The sequence below is a fragment of the Mustelus asterias genome, chromosome 6 (genome assembly GCF_964213995.1).
Source record: "Mustelus asterias chromosome 6, sMusAst1.hap1.1, whole genome shotgun sequence".
NCBI lineage: Eukaryota > Metazoa > Chordata > Chondrichthyes > Carcharhiniformes > Triakidae > Mustelus > Mustelus asterias.
Window position 1 is genome coordinate 78,246,542 of NC_135806.1, and position 19,888 is coordinate 78,266,429.

Sequence of the window (19,888 nt, forward strand, 5' to 3'; positions counted from 1 at the left end):
AGTGTAGGGTAACTTTAAATGTTGCTAACCGCACAGGAGTTTTGTCTCCCTTTTGAGGTGTCCAGTCACTCAACAGCATGTCTAACATTGGGCAGCACACTGATATAATTTTATGAGGTTTCTGCTCTGCCTGGAATGGAAGCAATGGACATGGGTACGTAATGCTTTGTGATCCCCATACTCATTTTTCCTCAGTAGAGCTAAGAGAAAACCTGTTATGTAACTATGTTAACAATGGCAAAATAATCTTGTTGCACTGCTGTGTTGTGCTTTATTATTCAAAATTCTGTCATTATTCAAAACTCTATTGTCAGAAACAGTGGTAACATCTCAATTGTGAATCAAAACACCAAAAAGAGAACACAGCATAGCCACAAGATTCTGTTGACTTGATCATGATGAGCTCAAAAACAATGGAATCTCAGAACAGTAGGTCTTCAAAATATACCATTGTGGTTTTATGCAGTGAATGGTAATCATGTTCCAGAATATAGATACTGTACAAGAATCAATAAACCACCATTCCACCCAAATTAGTTCATTGCTGGCAAAGGGAATCTAAAATTCTCTGGAGTCGTTAGCAGAGCAAAGGTTGATCAACATTTGAAAAATAGAAATCCTCCTCACAAGAATTCCCGGACAATATCCATAACTTTTGTTTTGGGTTTGTAATCAATTATTAACTTTTTCTGAGCAGGCAAGTAAAATATTTGCAACGAATTTGCCATTTATTGTCAGATTTTATTCAGAGAACCCCAATAAACACCGTCTAATTTGCATTTATCCACTTTTCTTACTAACATTCATCATTGAAAGCTAACAAAAAGTTGCCTTTAAATACACAAGGTTAAAGGATTTTGCTGTTATGGGAACAATCCACAAAAGGAAAAGTAAGAAGTTATTTTTACAACACTAACCATCACAAATTTGAAATTATCAAAACATTGAATGAGAACATTTACTGAATTATCATCAATAGTTCAAGAAATGACCTAATTTAATTCTGTCACCAAACTTCAACATTTGCTATATTTGAACATTTTAAATATTTTTAGTCTGAAAAATATATCAAAAAGCAAGCTCATATTACATACTTATTATTTAATAAATCATATTATTATATAATAATATGAATTTTAAATGTTTGGTCTTCCAGAAAGGGTACTGCAAAAAATCTGGAAACTCTCTGATAAATATGCTGCATTAAAATAAGTTCTACAATTGCTTTTGGCATTAAAACACAGGGACAGATGTTTGATGTGTGTGTGATAACTGTCATTATAGAGAATGGTCTTGAATACGAAATAATGTAATAAAATGTTATTTCCTTGCTTTCAAAAAAAAACTAATCATCAAATCTGATCTTTTTTCCCTGGAATGCAACGATTTGGGTCTGCTCTTTCCGCTTTCTGCTCGCTTCCCAGGAGGGATGAAGTGATTGCTGTGGCTTTGAAATTACACCACCAGGCCTCCCACATGATCTCTCACGAAAGGAGAAGCTTTTGTTTTGTATAACATCTGTACAAGCAAAAGTAACAATGTAAGAATTATGATTTACAAGCAATTCGAGTTCATTTACAGTACAATGCAACTATACAACTATATCATACTAGAGATTTTAGTTCAACATGCCATCCTCCCTTTGTATTACATCTTTTGAAAAGTATCAATCTTTATATTTTAATAGCCTTACATAATTAAGCACTCATTTTATCATTAGGGAAAAGATGATCCTCTACACAGCGTCTGAAGTAAAAAAAACATATAGAAGCAGAAGTCAATTAATTAACAAAATTAACTAACTTTGTACCACTTACTAAACTCTTAACTTAATTGCAGAAGAAAATAATGGGAACATTTCAAAGATAACAATTTGAATGTGATTTTTTTTGTTTTAAAAAAGTGTCTGCAGGTTTTGATAGCCAGACTGTGGTTCAATCCGTTCTTCATATGAAGATCCAGGTCCAGGATAGCGCAGTGAGTTAACACACTATCCTAGTTCTAAAATATGGGTTAGCATCCAGACCAAACTGATGGAATGAAAATTTGTTTTGTTTGTCAGAGATAAGGGTTTTACATGGAATGGGCTGGTTAATTTCACCCTAGGTCTTAACGACCACAACTTCATATGGTTATCAGCAGATTACAAAGACTGAGGCATTATAAATTTACACTTGTACAATAGGAATGTTTTCTTTATTAAAATACATGATGGAGGCAGAGGAGATGAATCCTTATTCTACACCTGTCTTGCAACACAGAATGACTAAGACAGAAGTGAGAAGGCATTGAATTTCCTTGCACTAATAAAACAATTGTTGACTGTCATTAAAACCCACCTGGTTCTCTAATATCCTTTAGGGAAGGATGCTTGCCATCCTTATCTGATCTGGCCTAACTGCCTCTGAAATGGCCCTCACAAGCCACTCACTTCAAGGGCAATTTGGGATGGCTAACAAATCATTGGCCTGGTCAGTGATGCCTACATCCCATCAAAGGATAAAACAATATGTTTAAAAAATGAGGGGAAGAAAGAAATTCCCAAAGCATATAATTTTATGTTTTGTCCAGTGCAATCTGGCATTTCAATGTCTTGTATGCCCCACATATCACCCTGTCCTGCTCATTGGAATCTTTTCAAGGATCAAAACTCTTCAGGCATCAATCAGTGTAGGTGGATAGTATGACATTTTTACTCATTTACCCTCAAGGGCAAGGAAAGTTTTAGTTTTCACATTTTAGAAATCATGTGACCATTCACCTCTGATCAGAAAATTTAACAAATTGAGGGCAGTCCTTGACATGATCTGTTAGAAAAGACACACATTGGGCTAATTGACCTAGCTTATTCTTTTATGAAGATGGTTGGGGATGATCAGTTGACTAATATAGTCTAGACAGAAATCAATATATATCTTCTCTCTAAGGGTATCAAGTGACAGGGAGACAGAGCAGGAAAGTGGAGTTGATGTCGAGGTTCAGCCATGATTTTACCGAATGGTGAAGCATGCTGGAGAGCCCTTATGGCCTACACTTGCTCCTATTTCTTATGATTTTCTATGACTCTTTCCTCTATTTCTACTAACTTTCCTTTTTTGTGGATTTTCCCAGTCAAATCTGTAAGTGCACAAGAGTGGCCATTTACCCACAAATCCAACTCCCTCTCCCCAGCTTGGCATCTTCCCAACAAAGACATAGGGCAAATCAATATCCCATCAATTTATGGCACCTCTAACAAGTGCACCTAAGCACTCACTCCATCATGTTGGTTGGGTGTTCTTTACTTGCTTACAAAATTCTCATGGTGCAATAAACCCGAGTGCAACCATAGAAGAGCTTGAACCACTTGAAATTCAGTTCCAAAATTAGGGCTCATGCATATTTAGAAAATACTGATCACTGGTCAAAACAATCATGGAAAAGCCAATTAAAAGAAAAGTATCACTGACCTGATTTCTTGTTCTTGATATTTCCTTGACAGTTGCTGAGAAAACAAAGAAAGAGGTTTGACGCTTAATTTAGCTTGCTGTTGGGAAACAGTATTTATTTTTTGTATTATTTATAACAATTTAATTCAAAAACAAGTTTGAAACCAAAATTAAACCTGGTTCTTACCTCGTCTGCTTTGAAGCCTTTGAACCAGACAAACTATTACAAAATAAAGAACTAAATGTTGTTTTTGTGCTGTTCTTTTTTTCACCAGAACCCATGGGATCATTCTTTCCTCCATTTGTTTTACTTGGTATACTCTTTTTATCTTCTTTCACAATGCTGCTTTCAAAAGTTGGATCAGCTTCCTGCTTCTTTTTATTTATTCTTTTCACCTTTCCAATAAAGAAATCATCTTCCCCACTGTCGTCACTTGATGTCTGATTGTAAAATCTCTCCTCTGTGCTATCGTCAAAGTACTCCTTTTCTTCCTCATCGGAGATATCCAGGTCGCTGGCATCGGCTTCAATAGGTTTTGTAATCTCTGATTTACTGGGAACTTTTAATTCTTCCTGTGTTCCTGACAGGGTGAACTTTTTCTCTTCAATAGCCTGAGGGATTCGTGTCACTTCAGTAGCTTGGGTTATGGAGGTTCTGTCTTCATGCAGAGCTTCAGTTTCAATTTTGTTTACTGTTGCACTGGTTTGTTTGACGGCTGCTTTTTTGGTTTTCTCATCCTCTTTTACCTCATTTGTTTTATCAGGTGAAATTTCTTCTGGGCTTGCCTGTTGTAATGAGTCCGTTTGCAGATTAGTCGCACTGTGCAATCCCTGCTCTTTTGTTTTTTGTCTCCCCTCTTTGAATGAACTTACAGCAGCTGTAAAACAACAAGTAAAAATCTTCACGTAAAGTTTATTTCACAAGACCAGCTTTAAAATTATTTTATAATTGTATTTACCTGTTCTACAAAATGACTATGCTTTAACTGTTATTCCCCAACTTGGCTTTTTAGAAGAGTTATAGCTAGAAACCCATTTGTAAGAGTGTATACCCAAACATAATAGTTTGTAATTTTGTAGTGTCATATATAACTGGACAAACATGTTGTTCCTAAGTGGCGACGTCCATTTAAATGTTTTGTATTAGGAAGAAGAAAAATGTGTTAAAATAAAATCTTCTCAAATCATTATCTTAAACATCCTACAATTCTTATAACATTTAATTCTTATTTAATTCAGCTGAAGTTATTTTTTGTTAAATTACACTACTTGATAAAAAATATCCATTGTTTATTCTGATCTGAAAGTGACAGTCATGAATGAGATGAATAAATAGTATCTCATTGGATAATGCAGTACACATACATACATACATACACATTCATTCAGAACAGAAAATGAAAAAAGATAAAATAAAGATTATTTTTTGAAATTTGAATGGTTTAAGTTATTTATGATCATTTTTGGCTTTTTAGTGTGAAGATTTGTTGGGAAGGCAGAGCGTCTCAATTTGCAAAACTTAGAAAATATTTACCGTTGTTGGTCAATGCTAAAAAAATGTGTCCAACAGATTGATGGGTCTTGTGTGTGGGTGAAGACAGCATACTTTTCACTTTTGTATGCTAGCTGTTTCTCATTTTCACTTACGCCATTGGCTAGCAGCAATGCAAAAAAAGAGCCAATCTTTCCAAGAGTACACAGCCTATCAACAAGTCCTCAGCTGTGCATCCTTGTAGCAACTCACAGAAACTGGGTCCCTTGCAGGATCTTCTTGTTTGCTGACAGCGTACCCCCAGGTTTTCCCGGCGAAGTTGGGTGGCTTCATTGGGAATTCCCATTGACTACGACTGGACTAGATGATCCCACTGCCGAGAAAAATGCCACAGGGAGGCCAGAAAGTCCCACCCAGTGTTTTGCAGTCCTTTGGACACAACCTGAAAGGTCAATAGGGGGACCCTGACGTTTGGGCAGCCCAGGGTCTCCATAAACTTTGCCCAAGCCTGAACTCGAGAGGACATGCCAGTTTTGCTGCAGGGCATTAACACAACACAGAGGATACCTGCTATGAGTAATAAGCTCAACTGAGTTGGAGCGGCAAATGGGTGCCTTAGGCTGTCTCTGACAGGAGGGACCAATATGTTCAACTGGTCAGCCATTGCCTTCCACTCCCAACAGCCAGGGAGTCAGCAGCAGAGACACAGTTGGGAGATTGAAAACAGCACAAATGGCGAGGCAGTGGGGAGATTGCAAACAGTGCGAGTGGAGAGGTGCAAGTAAGAGAGTTTGGAACAGCAGCTTTTCTAATTACTTGCTGTATAACACGCTGTGTGATTCATGCACTAGCACACCCAGATCCCTGCATGCCTCAGACCTCTGCAATCTCTCACCATTTAGATCATAAGCATTTTTAAAAAATTCTTTCTGCCAAAATGGAGAATTTCACATTTGCCCACATTACACTCCATTTGCCAGATCTTTGCCCACTCACTTAACCTGTTGCCCTTTTGTAGCCTCCTTATGCCCTCTTCACAATTTACTTTCCCACCTATTTTTGTGTCATCAGCAAATTTAGCAACCATACCTTCAGTTCCTTCATCCATGTCATTTATATAAATTGTAAAAAGTTGAGATCCCTGTGGCACACCACTCATCACACCCGGCCAACCACAAAAAGACCCATTTATGACAACTCTTTTCCTGTTTGCTCGCCAATCTTCTATCCGTGCCAATATGTTATCCCCTACACCATGATCATTTATTTTTCATAATAACCTTTGATATTGCACTTTAACAAAGTCTTCTGGAAATCCAAGTACAGTAGAACCATAACACATGTAACTTCTTCAAATTCCAATAAATTAGTTAAGCATTATTTTTCTTTCACAAAACTATGTTGATGCTGACAGATTACCTTGAATTTTTCTAAGTGCCCTGCTATAACAGATTTAACAATGGTTCCTAACATTTTTCCTATGACAGATGATAGGTTAAATGGCCTGCAGTTTCCTGCTTTCTGTCCCCCTCCCTTTTTGAATAAAGGCATTACATTTGTTATTTTTCCAATCTTATAGAACCTTTCCCAAATCTAGATAATTTTGCCAAATTAAAACCAATGCATCAACTAAGATCTTAGGATGAAGTCCATTTGGATCTGAGAATCTGTCAGCCAGTTGACCTAACAATTTGCTCAATATCACTTCCCTGGTGATTGTAATTTTCCCGAGTTCCTCCTCCCTTCTATTTCCCGATTTATAGCTATTTCTGGGATGTTACTCATGTTTTTTATAGTGAAAACTGTTACAAAATACCTATTTAATTGAATTGACATTAATTGTTATCTTTCTGTTATCAATTCCCCAGACACACTTCCTATAGGACAACACTCACTTTGTTAACTCTTTTCTTATTTAAATATCTATAGAAATTCTTACTATCTGTCTTTATATTACTAGCACCCCAATTGTACCCCAATTTTTTCACTCCTTATCAATCTTTTTGTCATTCTTTGCTGTTCTCTATGTTCTTTCCAGTCTTCTGACTTGCTGCCCATCTTTGCGCAATCATATGCTTTCTGTTTATGTTTAATATTGCCTTTAACATTTTTAGCCAAGCACGATGATGGGCCCATGCCTTGGAAGGGGTCTATTCTGTACGTCTGCACTGAATCTATTAACCTATTCCTTGACTACATTTCCCAGTTCACTTTAGCTAGCTCTGCTTTAATGCTCTCTTAAATGCCCTTATTTAAGTTTAAAATTCTAGTCTTGGGCGCATTCTTCTCTCCCTCAATCATTGTGGGATTGAAGCTGGTCACTAAACTGCAAATCTTTTTCATGACAGTTTCTTGGCAAAATTCTACCTATCGGTAGATGAGACTAGATGCTCCCTTAATTTTACTTTCAACCAAAGAACCACCAATTTGAGAATGATATAAATATGTAATAGAAGTGCCTCTTCCACTATACTGTTGGGACTATTTACAACTTCAGCTTGTTGCAACAAAGAAATGCATAAACATTCCTAATATTGAAAGGCTATCTCCTTGGTGTTGCAAAAATATTGTCCTTCATTTTGTGATCAGTGAGTTTCCTACGTGATTGTGGCATGGTCTTACAGAATCTGACATAATTGAACCATTAGGCTTGTGGGCTTTTGCTTCTTGAAGCAATGAATAATATTTGAGCAGTTGATACAATAGTTGCAGCTTCAGATTTATAAAATGCTTCACCAATCACTGTTAACAAAACTCTCTTTTCCAAAATATGGCTTAGCCTTTCTCAAAAAAAAATTCAAATAATAGCTCAGATCTGAAGATCACCAGCAAAGGAACAGAACCGCCATTCGCTACATTTGTAACTTTCCAGGTGTTTTTTGAGCAAATATTGCTGTTGCCAGATGTCTGCTGCCAGATGTCTGCTCCCGCGTGATGCACTCTATAGGGCATTTCTGGTGTTTGTGAACAGGGCAAGCAACTGTGAACCTCTTCAACCAACCACACTGAAGAATCTTCACTCATTGTGGAGCCAGCGTTACCCATGCTATGAGTGGGTGCATAATTGAATGGGGTGTCCAAATTGTGAGGAGTTAGCACAAGTAATATCTAGTTGGTACCTCTTCATAGGGAGGTGTACGGAGGCTGGAGGAGGTAGTGGAGGCCCTTATAGAAGTTATACTAACATGGAAAATGTTTGAAGAATGTCCCAATATGACAGACATGGGCTCCAAGGTTTTCATTAGAGTCTTTGTTAGAGGAAGTGCAAAGGATGACAGAAGTGCTGTGTTCACAGGAGGCCAGAAGGCCATCTGGGTAAACGTTCAAATGGTAGCGGTACAAGATTGCAGTCAATGCCAGGATTCAATTCCTGAGTGCCCGGATCCGGTGTCATATGTAGCGATCGCATAGAAATCAGTGAATGCATTCTCAAATGCAATATCCCCCAACTGTACCACTAACTTCCAACAGTGTTCAATGCACCACCCCTCTATCATTCACCTTTCAGTTCTCTATCACATCACCACTTATTAAAAAACTCCTTTCTGTTTACAGACAGGTATTGAGTGGAGAAATCCAGGCTGTTTAAATTAATTCCCCATCCTGTCTGTAACACAATTCGTAGACTGAGAATGCATCCAGGACATCTTGTTGTGATTAGGGAGGTGGAAAACTGTTGGTGATTAAGAGCTCACGTTCAGCATGCATCTTCAGCAAGAGGAGACCATTGCTGTCAACCCTAATTTTTCCAATGACCTCTTCCCACATTGAAATCATCAAGAAGGGTTTGCTTGTCTGATTTTGGCACAATAGCAATCAAGGAGTGGAGGTCATCATAGAATTTTTTTCTTGAGTGCATCAGGATTCGTCACAGTAGGGGCATATGCATTGATGCATGTTGCTTGTCTGTTGCTGTGCCAGGTGAACTTAAGCACTATTGGATGATCATCAACATCTCTGGAAAGACAAGGCAGCTTACGGATGAGATGGATCATGACAGCAAAGTCTATGTCAGCTTCATCTCATTCCTCTTTTCCCCAGCCACTGTAAAAGAATGTATAACCTGCACCAACTTTCTCGAGCTAACCCGAAGTAGATGGGTCTCGGTGAGGGTGGCAATCTGGATGCTGTACCTAGCCAGCTTTCTACCAACAAGAGCAATTTGTGTCCCAGGTTTGTTGATTGTGGCGTTGTTCATGTGGATGGACACGTTTCCAGAGCCAATGGCGACCAGTGTCACCTTTATTTTTTTTTTGAATTTGACTTATGATTGCGTTGCTGAGATCCCTGCCAGCTATGGCCTGCAGGAGGGGGTATGAGGAGCAGTAGCCTCTTTCTTATACTGTGGAAGGGGAGGGGGGGGCGGGGGGTGAGTAGTGTGGCCCTTCTTAGTTGCTCAGGTGGCTGCCAAGTTCCACTTCTGTTTCTTTCCAGTTTAAAATGACCCTGTGGCCTGAGTTGACCGTGTGTAGGTTTGTGGCTACAGCTCCCAGTGATGCTCAAGACCATTGACCTTCGATTGGTCTCGCCCACCCAGTTTGCCCAAACCAGTCTTCACATTTCAGGGTAGACAAATTCCTATGTCGGTGAGGGTTGGTGACCAGACAACTACCTTCGCCTGTTTTGGCCCGCCCACAAGGTGGTGTATTTGCTGTTGCGAGCTAACAACTGCTGGTGAGAGGTGGGTGAATGTGAGGACTAATATAGGATGAACCACACCAAAGAATTCAGCAAGCCCACCTCCAAAAGGTGCGAGCCCTCCCTTACACCCGCTCTTCTCTTACTCCATTATTAGATGTCACAGATATTTGTACATACGCTACCCATAAAACAAAAAATGTTTGTTGCTTTTCCTCAATGTACTATTATTTTAAAGTATTTCTTACAAAAAATGTAAATTATCACTGCAGCTTATTGCAGTTTTTTTTTCAACATTCGCTACTTCAAAAGAAAACATGCTCATGATATGCCTCAGCTTGAGTGCAAGGCAGATTGATGGACTTTACAGATTTCATCCACACAGGAGGCTGCTACAAAACTGGATGAAATATTGAATTTGACATTGCTTTAAAACAGAGAGAGAGGTGGATTTTCACTCTCAGCATTTTGGTTTGAATCCAAATGGAATGAGAACCTCTCCTTCTGGCTGAAAGGTTCCCACACAAAATTAATTCCCATAGCCATGACTCAGGGCCACAGCATTTAAGTTCCAATTGAGTAAACACCTGACAATTCACTCAGAGGAAATAAAAGGATATGTATAAAATGGAAAGAATAATATATAATAGGGTACTTTCTGAAGCTGTGATAAAGGCACATTGTCAGATAGAGTATAGTGTTTACTCAATGTCTATTAGCCTTTGGAGTGTCTGGCACTGATGTTGAGAGGGAAAAGGAAATCATCTTTCATTCCACATCATTGGCCCTTGAGGCAAGATAAAAACAGCAAAATATTGAACTGTAAAGAAACAGAATAACCATTGGAAAGGAAAAATAAAAACAAAAAAAGAAACGTGGAGAACAATGGAAAACTGGCATTGAATTACCAATCTGAAAATTAACAATGACATCAAAAACTGTTACAGTAAACCTCTTATGTTTGTCACCTGACCCCTGAATTAGAAACTATATAAATATGGTGCCTTATAACGGTCAGATTCCCTTCTGGGAAGGAAAACAGTTTCCCAGGTATTTTTACAATTTTTTTGCCTCTTCCAGGAAGTGTAAGTAAGTTTGTTCTGTGTGTTTGGATGTGTTTGGAGGAGTGTTTGGTAAATGGAGTGATGGTGTGCATAAATTACACAACAGTTTAGGATAAGCTCGATGAACCAGCTAATCCATTGGGGCAACCAAAATGAAACTTGCATTAATTATGGCATCTCTGGCAGCAGTTTGAACAGCTGGTATTGCATTGGCCTCATCACCTTCCTTCTTTCTGTCTTTGAATTAATTGAAGGGGATCCAAGCTCTGCACCTCAACTCTTCTGCAGGACCAAACCACATTGCTGCACAGTATTGCACAGGGAACAGCACACCACAATCATTCTGGAGATCCTGGCTGGTGTATACTGAAAAGCGAGTCCAGATCAAGACCTCCAGAGTCTAGGCACCTGTAACATATCTTCAACATGCCACTGGCTTCTTTGGTGACACATGTGGTGCTGATGATGGCTTTCAATATAGTGCTTTAAGGCTTCAGTGACTGGGTCTCTGGTGAGTGTCATCAGCCAAGTTTACAGTGGGTATCCCCTGTCTCCTAACAACAAGTGTGCTTACAGATGGAAAGACATCTGAGAGCTTTGACTGTGACAGGATGAAATCATCATGGCAGCTGCCCTCAAATCATGTGCACACCTACATGAACATCATTATGCTTGCTCACCAGTAGCACATAGTAAAGGTGGAAGCCTTTAATTGATGAATAGTCCTGGTTGATCTGACAGTGCCCCGATTGCCAGGTGTGTGCAGTTGATGACACCCTACAACAGTGGAAAGCCAGCCAAAGATGCAAACCTCAGCACCTACTCATTCTGGCTGACATCACCAAAGGCAAAGTTGTCAATTGTCGGCCTTGAAAAACAACCCATCAATCACCTATCTTATCCATTTGTGGACTGCTGATTAGAACATGCTGATATGTCTCTGATAGAGCTCTGAAAGGATATGAAAGGTAAAATATTGAGGGAAATCATCACTTTGACATCTCTGGCAAGACTGCAATAGACTGCACCCATGTGGCTATATGGGCTCCAAGAAGTGGCCCCTAATGTTTATAAACCACAAAGGCTACCATTCTATAAAGGTACAACTGCTGTATGATCAAAAGGAGCATATATTGCATGTTTGTGCACAGTATCTAGGAGTTGGCATGACTCTTACATCCTGAGTCACTCCCAGGTACCTGAGATTTGAGGGCCAGTACATCTGCATGGATGGCTCTTGGAATAAGTGATACCCACTGAAATGCTGGCATCAGTGCATCATCCTCACACTCATTTACTCAACTGTTTACCATATACATAGGCGATTTGGAGGAGGGGACCGAGTGTAGGGTAACAAAGTTTGCAGATGATACAAAGTTGAGTGAGAAAGCGAATTGCGTGGAGGATGCGGAAAGTCTGCAGAGAGATTTGGATAGGCTAAGTGAGTGGGCGAGGATCTGGCAGATGGAGTATAACTATTGGTAAGTGTGAGATTATCCACTTTGGAAGGGATAATAGTAAAATGGACTATTATTTAAATGGTGAAAAATTACAACATGCTACTGTGCAGGGGGACCTGGGGGTCCTTGTGTATGAATCGCAAAAACTCAGTTTGCAGGTGATCAAGAAGGCAAATGGAATGTTGGCCTTTATCGCGAAAGGGATGGAGTATAAAAGCAGGGAGGTCTTGCTGCAATTGTACAAGGTACTGGTGAGGCCGCAACTAGAGTACTGTGCGCAATTTTGGTCCCCTTATTTGCGGAAGGATGTATTGGCCTTGGAGGGAGTACAGAGAAGGTTCGCCAGGTTGATACCGGAGATGAGGCGGTTAGCTTACGAGGAGAGATCGAGTAGATTGGGCCTGTACTCGTTGGAATTTAGAAGGCTGAGGGGAGATCTTATAGAGACAGGGCTAATGAAAAGGGCTAGATAATGAAAGGGCTAGACAGGGTAGAGGCAGAGAGATTCTTTCCACTTAGAAAGGAAACAAGAACTAGAGGACACAGCCTCAAAATAAGGGGGAGTCAGTTTAGAACAGAGTTGAGGAGGAACTTCTCTCAGAGGGTAGTGAATCTCTGGAATTCTCTGCCCATTGAAGCAGCAGAGGCTACCTCGTTAAATATGTTTAAGTCACAGGTAGATAGATTTCTGATCAATAAGGGAATTAAGGGTTATGGGGAGCGGGCGGGTAAGTGGAACTAAACCACTATCAGATCAGCCATGATCTTATTGAATGGCGGGGCAGGCTCGAGGGGCTAGATGGCCTACTCCTGCTCCTATTTCTTATGTTCTTACGTTCTTATTCTGAGGAGAGGTACAACACTGCTCATGGTTCCACATGGTCTCTTATACAACAGATCATAAGATTTTTGAAGATGTGATTCAGATACTTGGACCACTCAGGTAGTTCACTACAATACACTCCTGAGGGTTTCCCTCATCACTGCAATGTGTTGTACCCTTCACAATTAGGAAATGCAAAGAGGTGATCCCTTACCAGAGGGTGAACTATAAGAGGAGGAGAGCTCATTAGAGGATGAAGATCCAGAGGCCCAGGAACCTCAAGAGGCTGTTGAGAGTCAATGAGTGCAAGTACGCCATGGAGGAAGGAAGGCGTGCCCGTGATACTTTAATTGCTGACAGGTTTCAGGGAAGAGTAAAGTTATGTGGGAGCATATCACCACAGCTCTCCTAACCCTCAATCTCAGGGGATGTCCAACCATTCGCAGCGAGGACGAGTCCACTTCATTCACACTTGCACGTTCTAGCCTCATGAATCGCCAGGCCATGATCTCTGCTTCGGACTACGGTGCCCTGTGAATGTGCTCACTCTGGGAACTGAGAGCCCGTGAAGAACAAGGGCGACATGAGAGAAAACTTGAAGTTTTTGCCACCAGATAATGAGGCAAACATTGTGCCTACGCGATGAGGACATGGCTAGGGATCTCCTCTTCCAGTGCATGTCTTGTCTTTGCCATTATCACAGAGGAGGCACAAAAGCCACTACAATATAAATGTTGATGAACTGCCCTCCACTCAATGGTGTTTTTTGTCGAAGTACGGTTAGAAACACTTAAATTACACACTTCAAATAAAGATTTAAACACATCTCCCTGACAGTACACAAGGGGGTGGAGACTAATTTAACTAAGGTTGACATCACGTTAATCTCACAGTGGGACACAATCACTGAATGGGAGGGTGGCTAAACCTTGACATAAGCCCAAAAGCAGATTCAAATGTATAAACTCACTACACCCTCGGTTGCCCTAAACATTCACATAACTGTCACATGTATTCACGGAAGTGCAATTTCTTTACAGTGCTAGCACATCCATGACCCAAAGTGACCTCAAAAATTTCTTAACTTTCCTAACCCCACCGCTAAACCTCGGTGCAGCCCCCACATCTGGAGCAGAGGTGGAGGCATTTTACTGACTGCTACAGTGCCAATTGGTTCACAAGTTTTTTTAGAAGAAAGATACGAGTGCCCCACCCTGATAAGGGTCTATTGCTCAAAGGTATGGCTCAGTGCCCTGAGCAGCTGGAGTGCATGGAGTCACAAGCAAGGCAGAACATGAATGGCTGCACACCCTTAAAGCGTCCTGAGAATAGGCTGCCAGGTTGTTCGGCTGACGCTCATCCTCTCTTGGGGTGCCCAGGGGCCCTGACCTGACTCCAGCAGGAGATGGTGCACCTGGAGGGAGGTCAAGATGCCTGGTCCCCATGTTGCTTTTATCTTGTTGGTGCCTACCAGGGGCCATGGAATGCTGGGCCGAGCGCAAATCTGGCAAGTCCTGCTGGACCAAGGTCTCCATGGTGGGCACCAACCTTCCCATGGTAATCTTCAGGTGCTTGCATGTCGGATCCATATGGATGGATTCCTCCATCGCTTATTCTAGTCTGCTGAATCACTGTAAAATCTCTGCCTGGCATTCTGCTCCGTCATTGCATCTCCAAAATCTCTTTATAATAACATGGTCAACAACAGAAACACAAAACTGCACTTCACCATTCTCTGACCCACATTCAAATTCCTACATGATACACCAGAAAATGTATTTCTCCCCAAAATTCTTTGGGGAGACATTTATTTGAAGTGTGTGATTTAAGTGTTTTGAACCCTTCTTCCACAAGAAACACCATTGAGTGAGGGCAGATCATCAGCATTTACATTGTAGCGGCATTTGTGTCTCCTCTGTGGTAGCGATGGTGTCAAAAAACAGTATGAAAATTCTGAATCTTAGGTCAATGACTGAAAACTTAATGAAACAAGCAATATTTTTGTATGTAAACATTATAACCATAATAATTCCATTTTAGTTTCTAAAGAACAGATAACAATATGATTAGAATGAACAACCTGCAGCATAGACATGCAAGGCATTTATTCACATTGAATGTCTTTTATTCACTACGTGTTTCACAGTATGCTGCATCTTACCTTTAATAGCTGCAATTTTTCTGCTCATGAGTGGATGTGTTGCAATTCGTGCAACTGCTCGGTCAACTGCTGTGGAATTAGGCTGTCAAGTCCAAACAACAAAGAAAATGATTAGTAAGTTGGTGAACAATTAAATAAAGGTATTAATTGCTCCAACACAAAAAGGTAACTGGCTCTTTCATAAAAATTAGTATAATAATCAGTGCACTGGTATTTTCATAGCAACCAGCCCATCACTCTCACCCTCAATTTTCTGTATAATGGAGAATCCTTAAAAAATAAAGCTTTATTATCATAGTAATTATCATAGAAACCCCATAGTGCAGAAGGAGACCATTTAGCCTCCTTCTGATGTGCTCAGCATTTTAAGCACATCCTATCCCGGTAACCTCACGGATTTACCCTAATCCCCTTAACCTACACATCTTGGGACGCTGAGCAATTTATCATGGCCAATCAACCTAACCTCCACATCTTCGGACTGTGGGAGGAAACTGGAGCACCCGAAGGAAACCCATGCAGACACGGGTAGATCGTGCAAACCCCACACAGATAGTCACCCAAGGCCAGGATTGGACCTGTGTCCCGGGTGCTGTGAGGCAGCAGTGCTAACCACTGTGCCACCATGATAAATTGCTCAGCGTCCCAAGATGTGTAGGTTAAGGGGATTAGGGTAAATCCGTGAGGTTACCGGGATAGGATGTGCTTAAAATGCTGAGCACATCAGAAGGAGGCTAAATGGTCTCCTTCTGCACTATGGGGTTTCTATGATAATTACTATGATAATAAAGCTTTATTTTTTAAGGATTCTCCATTATACAGAAACTCTGGTTACAGCCACCACGGTATCACAGAATTGTTATGGTACAGAAGGAGGCTATTCTGCCCATTGTGTCTGCACCAGCTTTGAATGAGCATGGTGACTTGGTGCTATTTTCCTGCAGAGAATAGTACTAAGAACCAGTGCACAAGTTGGAAATCGAACCTGGATCCCTGGCGCTTTGAGGCAGCAGTGCTAACCACTGTGCTGCCATATCACCCACAGTTTCTCTCTATCTATTCTGTCCAACCGCCTCATGATTTTGAATACCTCTATTAAGTCTCTTCTTCACCTTCTCTCCAAGAAAAACAGTCCCAACATCTATAATGGATCCTCATAAATGAAGCTTCTCAGACCTGGAACAATTCTTGTAAATCTCTTGTACATACTCTTAAATGTGTCCACATTCTTCCTATAACATAGCACCCACAACTGTACACAATATTCCAGCTGAGGTCTAACTGAATGTCTTGTATAAGTTCAACATAATGATTTGATTTGATTGTCACATATTAACATACAGCGAAAAGTATTGTTTCTTGCACGCTATACAGACAAAACATACCGTTCATAGAGAAGGAAACGAGAGAGTGCAGAATGTAGTGTTACAGTCATAGAGAAAGTGTAGAGAAATATCAACTTAATGCAAGGAAAGTCCATTCAAAAGTCTGACAGCAGCAGGGAAGAAGCTGTTCTTGAGTCGGTTGGTACATGACTACAGACTTTTGTATCTTTTTCCCGAACGAAGAAGGTGGGAGAGAGAATGTCCGGGGTGCGTGGGGTCCTTAATTATGCTGGCTGCTTTGCCGAGGCAGTGGGAAGTGTAGACAGAGTCAACGGATGGGAGGCTGGTTTGCGTGATGGATTGGGCTACATTCACGACCTTCTGTAGTTTCTTGTGGTCTTGGGCAATGTAGGAGGCATACCAAGCTGTGATACAACCAGAAAGAATGCTTTCTATGGTGCATCTGTAAAAGTTGGTGAGGGTCATAGCTGACATGCCAAATTTCCTTAGTCTTCTGAGAAAGTAGAGGCGTTGGTGGGCTTTCTTAACTATAGTGTTGGCATGGGGGGACCAGGACAGGTTGTTGGTGATCTGGACACCTAAAATCTTGAAGCTCTCGACCCTTTCTACTTCGTCCCCATTGATGTAGACAGGGGCATGTTCTCCTTTACGCTTCCTGAAGTCGATGACAATCTCCTTCATTTTGTTGACATTGAGGGAGATATTATTGTTGCCGCACCAGTTCACCAGATTCTCTATCTCATTCCTGTACTCTGTCTCGTCACTGTTAGAGATTCGACCCACTACGGTGGTGTCGTCAGCAAACTTGAAAATCGAATTGGAGGGGAATTTGGCCGCAGTCATAGGTCTACAAGGAGTATAGTAGGGGGCTGAGAACACAGCCATGTGGGGCACCGGTGTTGAGGATGATCGTGGAGGAGGTGTTGTTGTCTTTCCTTACTGATTGCGGTCTGTGAGTTAGGAAGTTCAGGATTCATTCGCAGAGGGAGGTGCCGAGGTCCAGGCCACGGAGTTTGGAGATGGGTTTCATGGGAATAGTGTTGAAGGCTGAGCTGTGGTCAATAAATAGGAGTCTGATATAGGTGTCCTTGTTATCTAGGTGTTCCAGGGTTGAGTGCAGGGTCAGGGAAATGGTGTCTGCTGTGGACCTGTTGCGGCAGTAGGCAAACTGTAGTGGATCCAGGTAGTCCGGGAGGCTGGAATTGATTCATGCTATGACTAACCTTTCGAAGCACTTCACAATGATGGATGTGAGAGCCACCGGCTGATAGTCATTAAGGCAAGTTGCTTGGTTTTTCTTAGGTACCGGGGAGCAGATAGGGACCTCAGATTGTTGTAAAGAGAGGTTGAAGATGTCTGTGAATACCTCCGCCAGCTGATCCACGCAGGATCTGAATGCACGTCTGGGTACCCCATCCGGGCCAGTTGTTTTCCGTGGGTAATGTCTTGTATAAGTTCAACATAACCTCCTTGCTCTTATACTCTATGCCTCTATTAATAAAACCCAGAATACTGTATACTTTATTAACTGTTCGCTGCACCTGTCTCGCCACCTTCAATAATCTATGCTCATATACACCTAGGTCCCTCTGCTCCTGCGCCCCTTTAAAAATTGTACAGCTTATTTTCTATCATCTGTCCATGTTCTTCCTACCAAAGTGCACTTCTCCACATTGAACTTCATCTGCCACCTATCTGTCCACTCCACCAACTTGTCTATATCCTTTTGTAGTTCCACACTGTCCACTTCACAGTTTACAATGCCTCCAAATTTTGTATCATCTGCAAACTTTGAAATTGTTTCCTGCACACCAATCCAACAATTATGATGGAGGAAATTTGCAGTGAACTAAAAGGAAGAGGTGCTAGAGGGAGGGTGGAACATGACAGAGGCAGCAAACTTAGTGACAAAAAAGTTTATGAATTCCATGCACTTGTTATTTAGAGCCGAGGGTGGAGGGGACAGGGAGATGGGTTTAAAAAAGACAGTTTGCAGCAGAGAAAGAAGACAGAGGTTATCTTTATACCCAATAATGTTTTAAGTGATCCAACCAGATCTGGCAGTGGACGGATAAACCAATTTTCTGACATACCCTTTCAAGTCTATATCCCTTGGACTTAAGGGAGCAGCAATGAAGGCTGTACCAGAGAGAATAGCAAAGATTGAACTGGAAAGAGAATGGAATGGTTTTATTCATGGTTAAATATGCATATATAATCCTTGGCTTTAAAAATGCATAGAGTACAAAAGTAAGAAGGTTAAGTTAAATCATTATAAACCACTGAATAGGCCTCGGCTGGAACATTGGGTTGAGTTTTCCCAACACGTTCTGGGGCCATATGTGGGTCCCAAACCCATTCATGGCCATACATAGCCAGAGCGATATTGAGTCCAAGTAAGGACTGTAAATGGATCGCGGTAGCAGGATGTCAACAGGAGAGCCAAGAGGATGACAGACACAGCAGGAAGGGTAGGTGCTGCTGGAGAATTAGGAAATCTGGGCACACCTCAAACCAGAGGTGCTTACAAAGCCCCCCCACTTCAGTGGTGAAAAAGATGACCAACTACTGCAAAGGACATCAGGGTGGAGGTTGACCCCCTCTAGCAGACAGTCTGTAGCTGCTCCCCTGTAAGGACTGCATCCCCCTAATGCTGTCAATTAATTCAGCCACATGTGGCCCGCCAACCTCCCAGTGCAGGCTCTCCTCCTTGGTACAGAGGGGGTCCAAATACAGTGGAGGGCTGTGAGACACTGAGAAACCTGCAGCACTGGGGGGAAAATTACCCATGATTGGGGCTGTATTTGGTTCATTGCCTTCTTGAAAAAGGCTGCCCATTCCCACTGCAGCCCGGGCCTGGGAAAGGGCCCTAGGCTGTATACTTTAGGAAGACTGTCAAGATGTTGGAGAGGAGAGGATGCAGAGGAGATTTACCAGAAAGGTAAGAGACTTCATTTATATAGAGACCAGAGAAGCTGGAATGGTTCTACTCAGAGCAGAAAAGAGGAGATTTAATGAAGGTAGTCAAATTATTACAGGTTTTAATTCAGTAAAAAAGGAAAAACTGTTTCTAGTGGGAGAATGGTCAGTAACCAGTGTGCGTAGATTTAAGATGACTGGCAATAAATTAGAAATGGATTAGAATTAGAATGGAAACGAGGAGTTGATATGGGGCAGAACTCTCCCCCAAAAATTCTAAGTGTGGCATTTGCATGAAAACTGGAGTAATTCAGTGTTTTTTTCAGTGGGAGTTCAGAGAAGAATCTCCCACACTCTGTGCACTGCAGAGGCCACCAGCGTGAATATCATTAAATTTCAGGGGGCGGGGCCTATTCCTGCTGTTGAGGCTGAAACCTGCGTGCTGAGCAGGCCACAGCGCAAAGGGCCGATCTGTCATTGCCGAGATTGGCGCATGCAGTGGCCTCGCACTGATCGTCTTCAGATTGCTGGCCAGCGATTGAGCTGGCCAGCCTTGC

At 41.4% G+C, this 19,888-nt stretch overlaps 1 protein-coding gene across 1 annotated transcript in view; it reads right to left on the reverse strand.

The window, feature by feature from the left end:
- Positions 1 to 439: 439 nt before the first annotated feature.
- Positions 440 to 19,888, reverse strand: part of srfbp1 (serum response factor binding protein 1) — a 210,850-nt gene continuing 191,401 nt past the window's right edge. The window contains exons 5-8 of the mRNA XM_078214605.1: positions 15,067 to 15,148; positions 3,616 to 4,306; positions 3,450 to 3,484; positions 440 to 1,518 (exon numbers count right to left, since the gene is read on the reverse strand). Coding sequence (XP_078070731.1) covers positions 1,346 to 1,518; positions 3,450 to 3,484; positions 3,616 to 4,306; positions 15,067 to 15,148 — 981 coding nt within the window. The 3' untranslated portion in view covers positions 440 to 1,345. The remainder of the gene's footprint in view (positions 1,519 to 3,449; positions 3,485 to 3,615; positions 4,307 to 15,066; positions 15,149 to 19,888) is intronic.